Source organism: Echinops telfairi, unplaced genomic scaffold, assembly GCF_000313985.2.
Source record: "Echinops telfairi isolate 266 unplaced genomic scaffold, ASM31398v2 ScPeMD7_443;HRSCAF=831, whole genome shotgun sequence".
Taxonomy (NCBI): Eukaryota; Metazoa; Chordata; class Mammalia; order Afrosoricida; family Tenrecidae; genus Echinops; species Echinops telfairi.
The window spans coordinates 26,898,101-26,917,146 of record NW_022104341.1 but is presented as its reverse complement, the minus strand read 5'-3'; the positions used below and the strand labels follow the sequence as shown (position 1 = coordinate 26,917,146).

The 19,046-nt window shown below is 38.7% G+C and overlaps 1 protein-coding gene across 1 annotated transcript in view; it reads left to right on the top strand.

Annotated features, from left to right (window-relative positions):
- Positions 1–18,777, top strand: part of BTBD8 (BTB domain containing 8) — a 66,586-nt gene extending 47,809 nt beyond the window's left edge. The window contains exons 8-16 of the mRNA XM_045291961.1: positions 1,808–1,990; positions 2,596–2,736; positions 3,600–3,729; positions 6,215–6,276; positions 10,026–10,731; positions 11,005–11,089; positions 11,457–11,596; positions 14,261–16,594; positions 17,924–18,777. Coding sequence (XP_045147896.1) covers positions 1,808–1,990; positions 2,596–2,736; positions 3,600–3,729; positions 6,215–6,276; positions 10,026–10,731; positions 11,005–11,089; positions 11,457–11,596; positions 14,261–16,594; positions 17,924–18,393 — 4,251 coding nt within the window. The 3' untranslated portion in view covers positions 18,394–18,777. The remainder of the gene's footprint in view (positions 1–1,807; positions 1,991–2,595; positions 2,737–3,599; positions 3,730–6,214; positions 6,277–10,025; positions 10,732–11,004; positions 11,090–11,456; positions 11,597–14,260; positions 16,595–17,923) is intronic.
- The last annotated feature ends 269 nt before the right edge of the window (positions 18,778–19,046 follow it).

The window sequence follows — 19,046 nt, the reverse complement described above, 5'->3', positions numbered from 1 at the left end:
CCACCTGCCACCCTACTACTAAACCTATAAATATTTGCACCTAGGTCCATTTCCCCCATAATCTTAAATATATTTACATATGTACATGTCTGTATTTAGACTTTTATGTATGCCCTTTGCCTCCTACTCCTTTCCTCTATTTCCTTACGCTTTCCTCCTATCCCATTACCATGTTCAGCCTTCATTCTGATTTTGGTAATTCCTCTCAGTTACCTTGCCCTTGTGGATGGAGCTGCAAAGAATTTGTGGCCTTGTTTTCCAAACCTACTAATATCAGATTCAATAAGTAACTGTTCACTAAGCATTGTTTGAAGAACTAGAAATACAAACAAGAATAATATATACACATTCATAAGTGGTCATTTGTTTCTTTGTCTTGGAGCACAGGGCATTTGTTAATTTGCCATTCCATTTTCCATAGAAACAAGTCCTTGTGAGTACTTTTTTTCTCATGGTATAGAAAGGAATTATCATTAAATGCATAAGATATAAAAAGTATAGTCTTGCCTAATTAGAGAGGAGGAAGAACATCAATGGAATTATAAGTGATTTTCAGCCTTTTAAAATTTACAGTAAAGAACATGTATTGTATAGTCTAAAAAGACAACGTTCTACTCCCTACTTGGGTAAATAGTGGTTGGGTCTTAAAAGCTCTTGAGCAGCCATCTAAGAGGCAACTATTGGTCTTGCCTTGCCTGAATGAAAGAAGACTCGATTCACTGCCATGCCATCAAGTCAATGCCAGCGCATAGCAACCCTGTAGAACAGAGTTCAACTGCTCCTGTGGGCTTCCAAGACTGAGACTCTTTATAAGATAGAAAGCCTCATCTTCCTCCCGCAGAGTGGCTGGTGGTTCCAAAGGAAACAAATAGGTGAATGGACTAAGGGGCCATGTGAACATCATTCTCCATGACCTCAAGACAAGAAGAACTAGATGGTGTGGGTACCACTAACAACTCTTCGGAAAGCGTTCCTGTGGCTGTAAATCTTTACAGGAACAGATAACTTCAACTCTCCCCCACGGAGCAGCTGCTAGGTTTGAACCACAGACCTTGCTGCTATCAGTCCAGTGCTTGCCTGATAGTGCCACCAGGGCTCCTTTGAAAGGGACCACATTAAAAGGTTCTGGATAGATTAATACAAAAGTGTGGAACAAAATTCAAAATCGTAAAAGGGGCCAGGCTTACTGGAAAGGTGGAGACTGGTGAACTCCTGAGACTCTGGCCCTTAGTTTACCTTTCAGGTCTGGAACCAAATTCACCCGGTGACTCAATTTTCAGTCAAGCCCTAGACAGACTTATAAAGGGAACAGTCACTCTGGAGGTATGTACACCTTAGAACTTGAGATCAAAAGGACAATATTTACCCAAAGACAAAATTCAGAAGGGTTAGGAAAGAAGGAAGAATAGAAACAGTAAGCAGGGAGGAAGTAGGATGGGTGATGTTAACATTGTTTAGATTGCAATCAATGTGATGAAACACATGTGTATGGGTTGTTGAATGGAAAACTGATCTGCTCTGTAAACCTACATGTACTCAACACCAACATATATTTTATAGTCAGAAATGAAGTACGGCTATATGCATGGAGCTTTGCAGTAGGAATTATGTCTGTAAACACAAAAATGAATTCAATAGTGAAAAATCTCCCTTTTGGGTCATTCTGAATGCATAGGTAGTATAGGTGAAACTAAGGACACAGCACCTTTTCCAGTTAATATCATAGGGAAGCAAAACAATTTGTCTAGGTCATTATTTTATGCACAGCTAATTCTAACCTTTTTCTCAATATTTAAAAATGTTTAAGAATGACGAGAATGTCGCTTTTCTTCTGATGGAAAGTGACAGACTAATCATCAGTCTACCCAGAGTGAAGTGGACAGAGGCAGCCCTGACTATGGCGTCTCAGCTCCAAGAAGAATGTATTGCCTTCATGGTGGTAAACTTCTCCAAGATCATTCAGAGTGAAAATTTTGCTCTTCTGTTGCAGGTACTGTGTCTAAAATGATATTCTATATTTAGTTCTACCCTTGTGTTCTGATTTTACTTATGTAAGAGTTTTTTAAGTGCAGGTTGCCTTGTATTGAATTCATAGGATTTAAATAAATTCCCCAACAGATGGCTTTTCTGCATAGGCTTTAGAGAAGTGATGGACAGGATTTTTGGCTCACAAGGATAAGGAAACGGAGGGATAGGTGTGAGTACCCTGGCAAGGTGCAGTATGACTCTGGCCAACTCTACCCCTCCTCAGTCAGTGTAAGCCACACTTTAGAATCCAAAATCACAGGTACGTGGTTTTGGTCGGTTGTGGTTTATGCCAAATTCCCTGACTTACCGGAGACCCACTTTTTCTTAACAGTCATTGATTATAAAGCCTCTGCTACTTATCTCTAGGTTCTGTTATTTGATCTATTTTAACTCCTGACTGGGTTTGTTTATATTTTTAACAAAAGTGGGGAGGGGGCAGATACAACTTTTGGTTGAGTTCATATAAGAGTTATTATCCATGGTCTGCTGTTATGCCAGACTTTCACAATTCTTATATATTTTACTTGGACTTTCTTATTAAATATCAGTTTTCTGTGTGTTTTGTAGTCACAAGCAATGAGCAGCACAGCTGATCTATTGGACAAAGTTTTAAAAGCAATTGAAGAAAATATTACTACTGAGAATAGCTGCTCTCTTCTTCTGGCTCTGGACACATTACTGAACTCTGAAAGTACAAAGGAAATGGTAGTGAGTCTAATAAAATCCCCCCAAATCATCTCCTATTTGAACCATTTTATGATGTATGCACAAAAAATGCTCAGGGGATGGATACATGGAATTTGCTATGCTCTTTTGTGTATGCTTGAAATTTTTACAACACAAAAAGCTTTTAATTCTATATAGCTCCAAATGAACTTATTATAAAAGCTTGGAATTTGGAAGTTTGGTTACTTTTAAGCATATTTTGCTTCTAAGTAATAACAATATTTCTACCTTGTCACTGTATTAAATTTTCTACGTATAAACCTTATATATTTTTAAGTCATTAATGTCTTTTATTTTGTAACATATTCATAATTCTTTTTTATAATATATTCAAAATACCTTCAGCAGAAAAAAAAATTTTTTAATGGCATTAACTGGGAAAAGGTACAAATAAATTATTATTTATTCTTTATGTGCCATTAATAAAAAATAATTAGTAAGGTGATTGCAAAGTATTGTCATCTTGTTTTTGTTCAACAAGAATGATTAAACTATTCAATCAAATTTATTACTATATTATTACCAATTTATTACTGTATACTATATATAGTATTTGACCTTGTAATGGCATAGTTGATTCGGAAAAAGGTCATGGAAGGTACTCATATAAAGGGCCATGGCAATTTAAAATATTTAGTTGAGAGAATAAGATTTAGCTTCATGCTGCACTATAAAATTCTGTTGTTGAAGCATAAGCATTCATAAGTAACATACAAGACAATCTTAAAATCTAAGTGATGACATCATTGATCTAGCTTAGGAGTAAGTAGACTCGGAAAGGAATAATGACTGGTTGCTATGACAATGTGGCTCTCACCAGCTGCTGATTTGTTGCCTGAACACAGGGTTTTACGTGCAAGATCCAGGCTCTGCGTGATAAGCTGTGGATCTTCCTGGTCCAGTCTTTCTATGCTGTTCGTCACACAGAGAGCTGGGAGCTGGTGAGCACAGATGATCAACAGAAAATCCAAGCAGGTATGTTAGCTTTGCGATTTTCCTATTCTTTTATTGTGATCTGTCTGACAGCAGACACTTTGAGGGCATTCTAATAAATGGTAGGATTAACGCTTCTGTGCTTCGGTTCAATAATTGCTTGCTAATTGAATCTAGCGGTAGTATGTTTCAGCAGTTTTAATAAAGCATGAATTCTTTTTTTTTTTTTTGCTGTTCTTAGGAAATGGAATTCATTTCCTATATATATATATGTGTCAGTTTTTAATCCTTCTCTGTATTAGCAAAAAGGTTTCAGGGTAATATGCTCAAAAGCATTCTTGTAAAGAGATCCAAAGTCCAGGAAAACGTAATCCACCTAGCACAGATGCCCAAACATACTTTATCCCCTCTTTAGAAATAGACTTTGCCAAAAAGCTCTTCCATCTTTTGCATGAGGTTCTCTTTCTAGTTGCTTGGACCTCAGTTAGATTGCTTTATTCCACAGTCGACTGGCCCGGTGATACGGTGTGTGCTACTGCGGAGTGTCCCTCAGGAGCCGCACAGTGGGCTCTTGACGCTTAATCGGTGCTATTGGAAACATTAGCATTAAGCAAAGACCTATGTCATGCAGCGGTGTCTAAGTGTAAAAGTAACAAAAAATAATTTTGAGGGTGGGGAACTGAAAATGGCTTCATGACTATTTTTGTTTTAAAGCAGGTGCCTTAGGAAAAATACTGGCAGATTCAGCAAGTATACTTCCAAACACATTTGAAGTAAAAAGGCTATCTGTTGTGAAGTCAATATGTTTGTACTGTAAAACGTGACAGTCATGCAGGATGCCTTATTGATAACCCATAGATGGGTTCAATTCTTTGTGGCGGAGTCAGGGGAGCATCTGCTCTGTCTTGCGTTATGAACAAACAGAATAGTGTAGCTACGTAGGATCTGAAGAGCACTTTTCAAAGAAATTCCTATTTTAAGTAACAAAAAAAATATCTTGAGAAGGGGAGAAATTGAATTCTTTTTCCTTGTGACTGTTTCTGGGTTGATGCTTCAATGACAGTTCATCTTTACTACACAAGCTATACAATGTGAACAAGGAGATAAGATCAGAATTCCTACAGTAGATGTCCTTCAGCACTCGATTCTGATTGGTAGCAAACTTTGCTTTTCTCTGTTTTCAAGGACTTAATAGTGAAGTTGGGCTTCAAACAATTTCTTTTAACTCTTCAAAGTTCTCATTTAAAATATATGTAAATATAGACACATATACATGCATATTTAAAACAAAATGTTTGGGGTACTCCAATTAAGTATCAAAAAGAACTTTCTACTCTATTACATTTTATCAATGAACTAATATATATTAAAATATGTATATCTATTTTTATCTTAAATGGGTTAAATGATAATGGGTCCTGTCATATTTAATTACTGCATTGGGAAACCTCAGATAAAGGAATTATTCTAGGCTATCATTGTTATAACATTTCTTGTATTCTTATTGAGTTACTGACCTTTGGTAGAAATACTATATTCATTTCTTCTTGTATATAATTACACAAAGTCATTTGCTTTTTGTGAATCATCCTTATAATGTCATTTCCAGGATCCTGCTTTGTCTTAGATAGACAGCATAGATCTTATAGAATAGAAATGTTCATAGATGCATGGTAGAATTATAGTAAAACTTTAAATTTATTTTTCACAAATTGTCGTTTTAATAAAAGTCACATAACTTTTAGATATTATATGCATTTTTTCAACATGTTATTTAAAACACCATAACCCTCAGAAAGAAGAAATACATGAGCTAAACTTTATTTATAGTCCTCATATAATTATTCTTATATATTTTTCTAACATCATTCAAGTTCTTATTTAAAGAATAAAACTATGAGTTCCCAAATATTTCCCATAGAAACCTAACCCAAGGTGGAGGCTTAAAAAAAATTATTTTTTTAAAAGAAAAAAAACCTAACCCATGAAATTATATTTTATATAATGCCAAGAAAATGATGGGGATTGTTTCTTGCCTTATTGTCAATAAAACCTTTTTTTCTACCTTTATTACCCCCAAAATATTTATAGCTAATTTCCACCAGGATCTGTTACTTTTTTAAAGTAAATATGTCCTTATATTTAATAGTTTGTAAGTTATTTCAGTTACCACAACCTACATACAACGTTTTGACATATAGAAAACTAACTAAATGAAGCCAATTGTACCTTTAAATTTCACAGCTTGAGAAAATTCTGTTTTTGTGTAAATGTGAGATAATGCATTTCTGATTTATTCATTTTAATAATGCAATCCATAGGGATCAGAGAGTATGATTGGAAAGGTTATACTTTTAAGTTTTCTAAAATATATTTGAAAATTATTTGTATGTAATAGATTGGTTTCAGTTTTTTAAGTTATTTTTATTCAATCATAACCATTTTTTTGCTAGCATACCTTCCTTCAGTTCGATGATAATTATAATAATGCTATCAATAAAAGTAAAATTACTGTTTCTTTCAACAGCTGCATTTGACAAAGGTGATGATCGAAGACTAGGCAAAAGGCCTATATTCAGTAGCTCTCAGGTAAACTTTCGAAAGGTACCAAGTAATTGTAATCGTATCCTTTTTATTTTAGAAAAACTTTCAAATAATTTGTTCTTTTCATTAATTAAAGCTATTTCTTTTTGGAATGATTTCAGATTTTTAAAATCAAGTGAGCATTTCTTTTTTTGTGTGAGCATTTCATAAACTTAAATGATATCATGTTTTTATACCCTGCTGGCACAGGAAGTGAAATATTTCCTATCATTTTCATTTCCTTGAAAACTCTTTTGGCAGCTAACCCACTAGAGCTATTCCATTAGATTAAAAATTGTCTAGAATTCTATACCTAATTCAGTATCTATTTTTCTAATTAACCTACTTCTTAACTAAAGGTTTTAGCTGCTCCAGTTATCTCTGTGCTTCTGTTTTAATTCATATAATGTGCTTTTGATCTGGAAAAAGCAGTGTAATTATTTTTTACTCTAAAAGTTACTTTGTCTATTTGTTATAACCTAAAATACATTTTCTTCCATAAAAATATTTTTGATGATAGAGTTCCAAGCGAATTTACAGGTGTTCACTTAAAGAGTGATCTATTTGAAGGCCCAAATTATACTTCTGTACTCCTGATGCTGAAGAACGCAGCCAGCCCAGTGTCTGGGAGTGCAGCTGCTCACCGTAAGCTAAGGCTGGTGGCTGGGGCCCCCCAACCTCTCCTGGGGAGAAAGAAGTGGCAGTCTGCATGCGTAAAGGTTTTCAGCCCACGGAGGGGGAGTTCTACTCTTATCTGTCACTGTGAGTCAGAACCAATCGGATGGTAGTGGGTTCGGTTTTGGTTTAGTTCCTCATTACCATGATCACATGAAGACATACATTGAGAGTTCTAATTTGAAAGCCAGTGAAAATATTGCCCTTATTTTGGGGGGTACAGATCCTTTCTTCCTCCTCAGCCTTTAGATAGGAACCCACGTAGCTCAAGCCTAAGCTGAGTTTCTAATGGCTTGAGGTGGAGGTCAAGTTCCAGTTGTCCAGGGTGAAAAGTTGGGGAACATTGTAGATTTTTGCCATTGAACTCCTAAGATTGTTTTCCAAATCATGTACTTGTTCTACAGAATATACGTATTTATCATGTTCCACCTAAGAACATTTAGGGTCAATTAATTTTGAGAATTGTTACACATAAGGTTCTCTAAGATAATTATATACTTAAAAAGCAATATAATAATTTGTAAAAAAAAAAAAAAAAAGCTAAATTCTGCCTTACTCAAAATTTCCTCAAATTTTATAGCCATGTAACTTTACTCCTCTCCCCTCTCTGACTCCTCTTTATTATGTAGTTCCATGGAACATACTCCAGGAGACACGGAGGGCTTCAAAAGAAACGAACACCCCCAGCCTACTTGCCTGCCTTCCCTCTGTTCTACTAACTGTTAGCATCACTTTCTCTCCTTCCTTGGCTTACAGCAAACTACCAAGAATCCACTCTCACTGCTCATTTCTTATCTTCCTGATGAGACCTTGAGGTTGTCCTAGGGTCTTTTACTGTTAGGGAAGGAAGCAGTAATAGTTTTCTTCATAACGGCAGTGGTAACATGAAACGAGGGTGGCCATAGCATTGGAAGCTCAAATGACTGCCTGCCTAATCTTTCTTCTGCACAGCCCCTGGGTGGATTTGAACCACCAACTGTGCAGGCCCACACCCAGGCCATAGCACCACCAGACTTCCTTAGCATCAGAAGGTTCTGAGAGTGAGAAAGAAATTGCAAATCACTGATTGCCACTGAGTTGATTCTAACTCACAGTGACCCTGCAGGATGGAGTACAACTAACAGCCCCTGTGGGTTTCCCAGGCTGTAAATCTTTCAGGAGCAGAAAGCCTCATCTTTTGTCCATGACACACCTGGTGGGCGTGTACCACCAACCTTGTCATTAGCAGCCCAATGCGTAACCCCTGACACCACCAGAGCATCAGAAGAGCTGGGTTCAAATGATGCTCCACATTTGTTATCCATGTCATCCTGGACAAGACCTTTAGACCGTTGGTCTGAGGTTGGTGGAGTAATACAACCTGACAGGGTCATTGTGGGAATTAAGTGCGGTCATTTATGTACAGTAACCTGGCATGAATAAGTCCCCAATACACATGAAATGAATAATGTGTTCTCCAAAGAGACATGGAATCTTTGAGAAATAGAAGAAAATTAGTGTGATAAGATAGGAAAAGTTAGGAAAAGTGGCTGGTACTGAAATACTTGATAAAATTATCTGCTTTCTAGAAGTTATTTTAAAATGTAATGGGGGTATGAGTAAATATGAAACACAATTGACCATGAGTTGAAATTGGTTAAAGCTGGATAATGGGTCCAAGGGGATTTATTATACCATTCTGTCTTCTTTTAATTATGTTTACATAGTTTTTGAATTCTTTTACATGTTTTCAAAAGGAATCCATGAAAGCTGAAAGAGTGTCTAAGAGGCATACTAAGAGGGTAACCCTCTTGGTCTTCATTTGTATCAGTAGAACTCTGGCGACCTTTCCCAGTAGGCCGTTCACACATAAGGGATGTGCGAACACTTGCCAAAGCTTACGTCAGGCATTGTCCAGACACAGAGATGTGTGCATCCTGAACCCTTGTTATGCTGTATTAAGTTAATGTGAAACTTCTCAAGGACTTAATTACTACGGAGCATAATGCTTCAGTGCAGAGAAAGAAACTCAAAAGTAGACTCTGCAAGTCTGCCTGGTTTGAAGGTTTAAAAGTAGTTAGGGTTTTTTGGAGCTATGATTTGATCATGATAACCGGATATGAAGCCCAAGCCTCTTTGGACTTTCTAAGGATTATATGGATGAAAACCACACAGGCTCTGCTTCACACTCGACAGCCCTACACAGCTCTTCAAAGAGCTTAGTGTAAATCTCAAAAATCTCCCCCAACCTTTTACGTTCCGGCCTTCTGTGTCAAGGTTGGTTCTAAGCAAAATGATCAGCAGTTGTATTTGTCTTCAGTGCCCTTCTCTCTTCCCTTTTCCGCCTCTCCTTCCCTTATCCAGTCAGCACTGTGCTGCTACACAGACATTTTGGATATAATGCATGTCTTCCCCAGGGGCGTTTGTTTTTTTTTTTAAAGGAGGCCTCCAAGAAATAAACAAGTTTGACCAAAGAGGATTAAACCTATAATGATAAAATCGCTGGCATTTGGGGTAGAGCTGAAGAGAGAATTTGGGGTGAAAATCATGGTGATGTCCAGCTAATTCTACCACTTGGACAACTCTCTGCTTGAGTAGGAACTCATGGGCTCCAGTCCTGCATCCACTCCTCCCGGGGCCAAATGTGACCTGGCACCTGGCACACAGCTGCTTGAAGCTTCAAGGGAAGCTCTCATATGAAACTGTTGTCAGGATGAAGTGAGATGACGTAAGAAAAGGGCTTACCCCAGAATCTAGGAGTGAATCATCAAAGAATACTGGCTATTATCATTCACCAAGGGCAGCCTAAGCCCTTTAGATATTAACTCTACCATAACCTCTTGTATTATAATCATGTGCCTCTCAAACAAGCATTTTATCGTGTAGTTGAGATTTGATTGAAGTAATATGAAACAAACTGAAACACCCTTCTAAGATCATTTATGTTTTAAGAGACCCTAAATCATAGCGTGAGCATGGCTCGTTTTGTTTTTTCCCCTCTCCTTTGAAAAACTGGGTTATTCAAGCATAAGTGTTGTATAGCAAAGACTGAGTGGTAAAACTTTAGTCAATTTGCCAAACATTTCTCTTTCTTTTTGTAGCAAAGGAGACCAGTTTCTGACTCCGGCGTGGTAAAGAAGAAGTCTTGGAGGGGAAATAACAAGAAAGCGTGCTGGGGTTTGCCCTCTACTGAACAGACGATGAAATCTGATGGATTAGCAGCATCTGGACATTCATCAAATGCGAATAGAAATACTTCAAGCAATACTTTGAAGCATGATGAGTTAAAGGAAAAAAATGGTACAAAAATAGCTTTGCAGATTACAAAAGATTTTAAAACCGGGGAAAAAGCTGTTTCTGGGAAGCCTAGAGCTATAATTAAACCCAAAACAGAAAATGGTGATAATAATGCAAAGTCAGAAAACATGTGTCCTAGACAAGCTGTGGAAAGATCAGCAGCAGCATATAGACAGAAGAATTCAATAAATGGAAAAGGAGTGAAAAATCAGGAAGGGCAAACTGCAGGTGCCAGACCCAAGGTCCTCCCTGGAAGCTTAAACACTCATGCCAAAGCAAAGCCCTTGAAGAAAGCGACAGGGCGGGATTCTCCAGTTCTCAGCAGCACAGGACCCTACAGCAAATCCACCAGCGCAAGTCTGGAACTCCTGATTCCTAATGAAGGTCTGGACGAACCAAAAGAAAATGGATCGATAGGAGGAAAGCCATCAGATCATAAGCTATCTTTTTGTGACTCTCAAAGACAGACAGCGAAAACCAGTGTGGAAAGTGTCAGAACTTCTTCTGTAGGTGGGTTTTAGCACTCTAATTTGTAATCGCTCCTAACAGGGAAAGTTCTAGGGGAAAATGAGCCTCTGTTTGGGATTTTATTTGTTTTAAATGCCACAAGTATATATTTTCATGTATTCATGCAAACCAAGGGAAAACATAACTCTCTTTTTCAAAATCTAAAAACTCATTTAATTTTGTTTAGAGTATCTGACACATAATTACATTTACACGTAATTACTATGTATATAATGTATTCTATCTTATGACTCACTTTCTCTTAATTTACACCAGTAAAATCTCGACCTGTTTCAAGGGCTACCAATGGAATTCCCAATAAAAAAAGCATTCATGAACAAGAAACTAATAGGAATAACAGGTAGGTTACCTTCATTCAATGTTATGCTTTTTCTGAAAATTATTTTTGTACTAATTTATAGATAAATATGTTAAAGTTATCTGTTAAAAGAATTTAGTGGGGGGGGAAGAATTTACTGTATTCATACAATGATATTTTTAATGATTTTTTCTCTGAAAAGAAATTGTATATTTATGCACAATGATGAAATACCTTAAATTACTCTTGTAGCACTTGTGTCTTACATGCACGTGGTTTTTCTGCTTTCCAAAAAGAAATGCATTATTTATTATTTTCCTTGAGAAAAAAATGTGCATTTCATGTGCGGGGCTCTTAAGAGTTCACATTTTAGAATTTCAACTTAATATTGAATGCAAATTTTTCTTAGTGTGCTAAAGAAGGTAACTGGCAAAGGACCTAGCGATCCAGTACCACAGGCGATCTTGAAGAAAAGAGGAAATGGCATCGGATGTGTCACACCTCAGCACAGGACAAAGAGTGCCCCATGTAACCTCGCTAAAACCCAAGGTAAAGCTGGAACAGTATGGGATATCCTGAGTCTGACTTACTTACTTAAATTGGGTAAACAAACTCTGACTGTGAACTTCCGATGCAAATAAGCAAAATAGAACATAGTTTACTCATTTCACAATACAGAGATGAGATTTTATACTATTAATTTTGGGGTTTACATTTGGTTGTTTTTATTCTCTAATGTGGGAGATGTATTTGAGAGTATCACTAGCTTATCTGCATTTCTAGCCCTTTTAGTTATGCCCCTTTCTTGAAGGTTTTATTGATAACTGTAAGAATCCCTGGTTAGTATAGTGGTTATACTTGGGTGGTGATCCCCATCGTCAGCAGTTCAAGACCACCAGCAGTGCTGACGGAGAAAGATTGGGCTTTCTACTCCCATAAACAGTTAAGAGTCTTGGAAACCCACTGCAAGTCAACATTGACTCAGTGGCCGTGAGTTTGAGATACGCATCCCATTTGAAAATAGCCCTTAAAGAGTAATGGGACATTCTAGAAAGCAAGAATGCATAAGGAAACAATTTCCTCTCCAGAATCTGTTCTGTGCCTATTGTTTTTTTAGTATCTATTGTGGGAGATATAATTGAGAGTATCGCTAGCTTATCTGCATTTCTAGCCCTTTTAGATATGCCCCTTTCTTGAAGGTCTTGTTGATAACTATAAGAATCCTTGGGTGGTATAGGGGTTACACCTGGGGCAGTGATCCCATAAATATATCTAAAGGGTACTGATCAGATTATATAGTATTGCTAAGCATAATAAATGATTTTTAAAATTATTTGCCTTATACATTAAGTATAAGTATACTTAGGTAAGAGTAGTTTGTAAAACTATTTTTAAAAATTGAATTGGATATGTAAATACCAAAAGCTCATTTAAAAATAAAACAGAGTAATATTACTCTTATTCTAGTAATTAAGCTAACAATTAAGAATTTAAAACATTTGTTAATCCTATTAGACAGATTTGAATGCCCAAAATATCATCTCTAAGATGTTAACTAATGTAAACAAGTGGATTCTCAAAACGAATCCGTCTTTCCTTCCATTCACCAGTTTCAGTGTCCAGTGTATATCTCAATTGTTATCCTTAATGGAGGAGCCCTCGTGGCACAGCTGGTTAAGTACCTAGCTGGTAACCTTAAGGTTGGCAATTCCAACTCCATTCAGTGGGTCCACAGGCAAAGCCCTGGTGCTCTGCGTCCGTAAAGAGAATCGTGTGGCAGCAGTTCATCAGTCGGAATTAGCTGGATGGCATTGAGTTTGTTTTAGATTTTACTCGGTCCTATCATATTGCTATGAGTTGGAATTGATTTGGCTTGATGGCACTTAACAACAGCCTGTATGAACTACGTCAATAATCAAGTCCTTATGAAAAGTAAATAAATGTTGTTTATAATTTTAATGCCCTTATTTCATTTAAGACTGGGCTTTCTACTCCCGTAGACAGTTACAGTCTCAGAACCCTACGGGGTCAGTTTAACCCTGTCCTGGATACAAGGTTCCGATGCGGCAGCTTTGACTCCACGGCAATGCCTTTGGTTGGGGACATTTCTTAAATAGCCTGACTTTCCTTCATTATAGAGAACAGTCTTTTTGTTCAAAATTTCAAAGGGAAGAAGACTTTTCTTGCTCTTTTGGGAAAGGGGGAAAAAAAACCCACCCCATGTATTTATGTATGTAAATCTAGTTCCAGCATCAGATCAAAGCTTTTTTCTTAAGGAAGAGATATCCTATTTAATATTTACTAAGACCTTAGAATGCTAAGACCCGACATCTTTAAATAGATAAGCCTTTTCTTTTTAAAAAAATCTATCATGTTCCAACCAGTTGCCATTGTGTTTAGGCTGAGTTTTCTAGAAAAACAAAACCGTGACATTCATGATGTATAAAAAAGAACTTTATATCAAGAAAGAAATTTGCATCAAGGAAGTGGCCCAACCTAGTCCACCTCAAGTCCCTGGGTCAGATGGTAGCTGGAGGCCCCTGCAAACTGCCAGCAGATAAAGCAGGAAGGAGAAATGAGAAACTGGGAGGTACAGAATTGCATGGATCCAATATGAAACATTAACATGACAGGACGCTGTACTTCCCAGAGTCAGCAGGCTGCAAAGGCCACTGGTCCTAGCAGCCAGACTCCGGATCCAAGCAAGCAGGAAGAAGAGAAGCTGAAGAGAGACCTGTTCTCCACAGTGCCTCTTAGAAATAGTCCACACCCCTAAGACGTCCTCATTAGGCAGGGTCCTGATTGGGAGGTTGGACTCCTCCCTATCTTCCAACAGTTGTACCCAAGCTGATACACAACCTAACAGCCCTCAAGTTGACTCTGGTTCACAGGGACCCTGGAGGACAGAGCTGAGCCCCCTGGTAGAGTTTCCAAGGCTGTAAACTTTAGGGAAGTAGACGAGCGCTTTTTCCCCCGACAGAACTTCTACTTTGTTCACACCAGCGGCCTTTGGTTGGCAGCCAAGCACTTATCCAGTGCGTCCGCAGGGCTCCTTACTGTCATGTTACTAACCCCGAATCCTAAATGGTTACTTGATCATAGAGATGTTACCATTTCATTATTTCATTACTTTTATTTTTAAAGTAATTTAAAAGCAAATACTGCAATTCTTTCACAAATTGGAGTGAAACTCTTCGAACTTTCTTTTCTTAGGTTATCAAGGAGAGTCACCAAATTCGCTAAAATCTTCAGTGTCTTCAAGACAGTCTGAAGAAAGTGGGGTAAAGTTGCATCACCGCGCAGCTACAGATAAACAGACACCGAAGAGAAAAACGGTCAAGCAGGGACTCACGACTTTGCCTCAGGTTAATGCAAAAAGTGTGGCAATGCCTAAAAGCCTAAGTCAGTCAAAGAAAGGGGAACCTGTGCATAATAAAGAAACAAAACAGAAGCCGCTTCCAGGAGAGGTTACCTTAAAGGCACAGTCTTCTCAAAGGCCTTTAGAAAGTGAACCATCTGTCCAAAAAAGGATGCTTCGTGAGGGATGCGGTGATAGTAACAAGGACAGTGTTTCTGAGCAGAAGTCTCGCAAGCCTCTAATGCATCTTCCACCGGAAGTCAATGGTACAGAAGTGTCTACACAGAGCCCTGACCCACAAAAGCCATTAAACAATCCAGAAAAGGAGATATTGGTGGTAGAATACCAAAACATTTCAAAGCTGGATAAATTAGTACAGCACGAACTACAATCCAAACAGATTTCCACACGTAAAAGTGAAACCGAATTTCCTGACCACCAAGAAACAGATAATGCCCGTGCCTGTAAAAGACCTCCACCTTCGAACGGGACTGATAGTAACGAGTCAAATGTTCACAGCTCCACCACCCTCAAACCCACGATGTCAAAGCCAAAGAAGAACTCCTTGAACTGTAACCTAACTTCTGCATTAGACCCAGCAAATAAAGAGCAAATAGGCCTAGTGTCAGAGAGGGAGAACCCAGTGGGGAGAAAAGATGCAAACCAAAAATCCGCCCTTAAAGATGGGAGGGCGGTTTCACCTGGTGTTCCTGAAAGGACAAATGCTGCTTTCATGTCCGTTCCCAATGACAGGAAAGGCAAAGTTCCCCTAGAAGGACCGAGAATTCCTAGTCAATCGCCTCAGAACCCGGCTGCACATAAAGACGGGCCTGCGACAGCAGGCTCAGATCTTCCTCCTAAATGCTTTTCAGAACAAAGATCAGGGAAAGATTCTCCTAAACATATGGAAACACCAGCAGAAGTGCCCGAGAGCCACAAAACTTTAGAGGCTCCATTCATGGGGCCCTGGAGTTTGAGTCCCAGTATTCTGCATCCCAGAGAGAGTCCTGAATCTGATTCTGGCAGCGCTACGACCTCCTCTGACGACATCAAGCCCCGCTCTGAAGACTACGATGCGGGCGGCTCTCAGGATGATGACGGGCCCAGCGACAGGGGCATTTCCAAGTGCGGCACCGTGCTGTGCCACGATTTTCTTGGAAGAAGTAGCAGTGACACCAGTACCCCCGAAGAACTGAAAATATATGACAGCAATTTAAGAATCGAAGTCAAAATGAAAAAGCAGAGTAGTAGTGATCTTTTCCAGATTAATTCTACAAGTGACGATGAGATTCCCGGGAAAAGGCCGGAAACGTGGCCTCGTTCTGCAGCCGGCCACCCACGGGAGAAAGCACAGCCCCCTCGAGGCAGTGCCCAGGGCAGTGCCCAGGAAGCAGACCAGGTTTCTTCCTCCGCGGACGAAACGGAAGATGACCGGTCCGAAACGGACACTGCTGCGGAAAGCTTTCCGCCGCCTCCCCAGGCTCCTCAGCAGTTCCAGGGAATCATTAATTTGGCTTTCGAAGATGCAACGGAAAATGAAAGCCCCGAGTTTTCCGCACGTAAACAATTTAAAAGATCCGTTTTACTCTCAGTCGATGAATGTGAAGAGCTGGGGTGTGAGGAGGGGGACGTGCATGCTCCTCGGCAGCCTGCGGCAGATCGCCTCTCACCTGCCGGTGTTTTCGAAGGCGTTTCTCGCCAGCCTCGTAGTAGAAGCGCCTGCTATCCTAGATACTCAACGGACGGTGAAAACAGTGTTTGGGGATGTAAACAAGATCCAACTAATCATGTCTATCAAAATGAAAACCCTCTCTTGGCTCTCAGTAGCATTGACTCTTCAAGAAAAGCTCAACAGGGTGCTTCTGCCACAGAGAAAAAGAATGTTGCACTCCACGCCTTGTCTGAAGGAGACAGGCAGCTTCTTCCAGAAGATTCCAAAGTAAGCATCGGAAGGGATGCAAATAACGACTTCCAGCCACACAGCAGACTTGCAGATAGCGATATGAGAAATCAAGAAAGGCCGTGTCATCTGGCGCTTCATCGGCGAGAACCCAGTGCTGACATGCCAAAGAGCAGCTCCACACACCCTGTCGCCCCCGGCGGCCGGAGCCCAGCTCTGCCTCAGGAGGGTCAAGTGAAAGAGAGCCATCCCACAACTACCGAAAAAGCCAGTATTGCTTTGTCTGCAGGTAATGTACAGAAATAGAAATGCTACAGCCTAAGGAAAAAAATGAGTTTGTAGAATTTTAAAGTCATACGTAGCCCTAAATGTTATAGTTTAGCTAGGTAGGGCGTTGACTTAAGCAACAGATTCAAATTTTGAAGGAAAACTTAAATTTCTTACGAATATGAAGAGTAGCTTAGATAGTCTCTATTGTTTACCTAAAGTCCTAGTGTAGAAGTAAGGTCTAATGAAAACACAGTTGGGGGTTGTCCACTAGACAGCTCTAATGTATGGGATTTTACAGGAAGGAATAAAGAACTGAGTTTGCTATTATTTAATTTACATCTAATTTAACAGCAATTCTTGATTATTCAGACTTTTGTTGTTCATTAGACATTATTTATGGACTATACTTTTATATATCTAAGAGGGCTGTGCAATAACTATAGGAATATGTAACTAAAAACACTGAGCTATTTTAACAACTAGATCAATTATTACAATTTATATACATTTTACAGAGATTAAGACTTTCAGGAACACTAATTATATTCTAAAATTTTCAAATAAAAATACAAATTTACTAAAAGAGACTATATTTAAAAGCAATTGTTATATAATAGAAAAAAAGCCCAGGCTTGTTGCATATGCTTTGTTGATTTCCTGTCTGTTCGATGTGTTTGTCTTCCTCACCCCAGTAATTCTAACCAATGACCCAAACCCAAAATATGCAACAGTGTCTGACTGAGCAGCTGTTGGGTATCAGGACTACAAACCAAACCCTAATCTAGTCCCTGGTCAGCAAAATCAAAAGGAAGCGGAGAGCTCTGACAGTTGTGCTTTTTGTTTGTCTGTCCTTGCTTGCATCCGCCTGTGCATGTGCAATATGCAAGTAAGCTTTTAGATAAAAAGGACATATTCTCCCTTTCTGACTTTAAAAATCACCGTGAGATTACCACATCTTGTTTTTTCCTTTTGTAGCTCAGATGGTAGTGAATTAGATATCTGTGTGGCATTTTGCATTTATGTTTAAATAATTTGTTGCTTTCTGTATCATAAGTTCTCAAATTAAAATGTGAAGAATCATTGTTAGTTGCCTACATGCCTGCCTACATGCTGCTAAACAGTGCCCTGGAGTTGGCTGGGATTTTGTTTTGTTTCGTTTTGTTTTTGACATAGACAAAAGAATTGCCTCAAGAATCTCACCCATTTCGTACGGATGTTATTTTTCCCATTCTCTGTTTTTTTCTCTCGGATTATCACTGTTAATATTGTGTTAATATTGATCTACAAAACTCTGAGGGGTAACAACATGTGCAATTTTTACATTGTGTAGTATTATGAATTATTTCAGGAGACATAGACGATTGTGACATACTGGCACAAACCGGCATGTATGACCACCGGCCTTCAAAAACCCTCTCTCCAATATATGAGATGGATGTAGTAGAAGCTTTTGAGCAGAAAGTGGAATCAGAATCACGCTTGGTGGACATAGATTTCCGAGATGGTCAGCACTTTGCCAAACAGGATTGGACTCTGCTAAAGCAGCTGCTCTCTGAAGAAGATTCAAACTTGAATATTACAAATTCTGTTCCTGAAGACTTAAATCTAGCACAGTATCTAATCAATCAGACACTGCTTTTAGCACGAGACAGTTCACAACCTCAGGGTAAAGCACATGTGGACACTTTGAACAGATGGAGCGAACTAGCATCTCCATTTGATGATTCCTCAGCAAGCTTCACCATGGCCAGTGTTTCCTCTGAGGATTGTTCTCCCCAAGGGGAGTGGACCATTCTGGAACTGGAAACTCAGCACTAATAGTGCTAAGTTTTTGGAAAAATTTAAACTATGCTACCCTTTTATTTTTTTGATGCATCTATTATATCCACATGATAATTGTATTAGCCAGACACGGACTGTCCTGAATACCGAGGGACTCTTTCCCCTCATAGCTTATTTATTAACATGTAGGGGGAAAGGTTTTCTAAAAAATTTGAGCATGTTTTCTATAATTAATAGAGAAATCAGAAGACTTGTGAGGAAATCCTAGCTTTGGATTTTCTTTCCTATAATTGATCACTTGTTCACTTGTTTAGTATTCAAGAATTTAAAATGCGAATGCACAACAAGCAATCATTCCCTTTCCTTTTTGTTCTGCATATGGTACATAGTAATTTAACAATAAAATGTACTGTGCTTGTATCCATTTACACTGTTCATCTGTGAATAAGCATACTTAGATTGGAGTGGCTGGGGCTGAGTTTTGAAAAAAACATTTCTCTTTCCCAACAATTCAAGTTCCCCAACTTGTGACACAGGCGCACCTCAGAGTTACTAACACCAAGAGAAATGAAATCCTCTGTGCCTCTCTTTTGGGATATCCAGAGAGAGGCATCTGCCCTTGTTCAAAAGAACACATTATCCATCTTTCTTATTGAGATAGATGCCCCTCCACAGTTACTAGATCATTT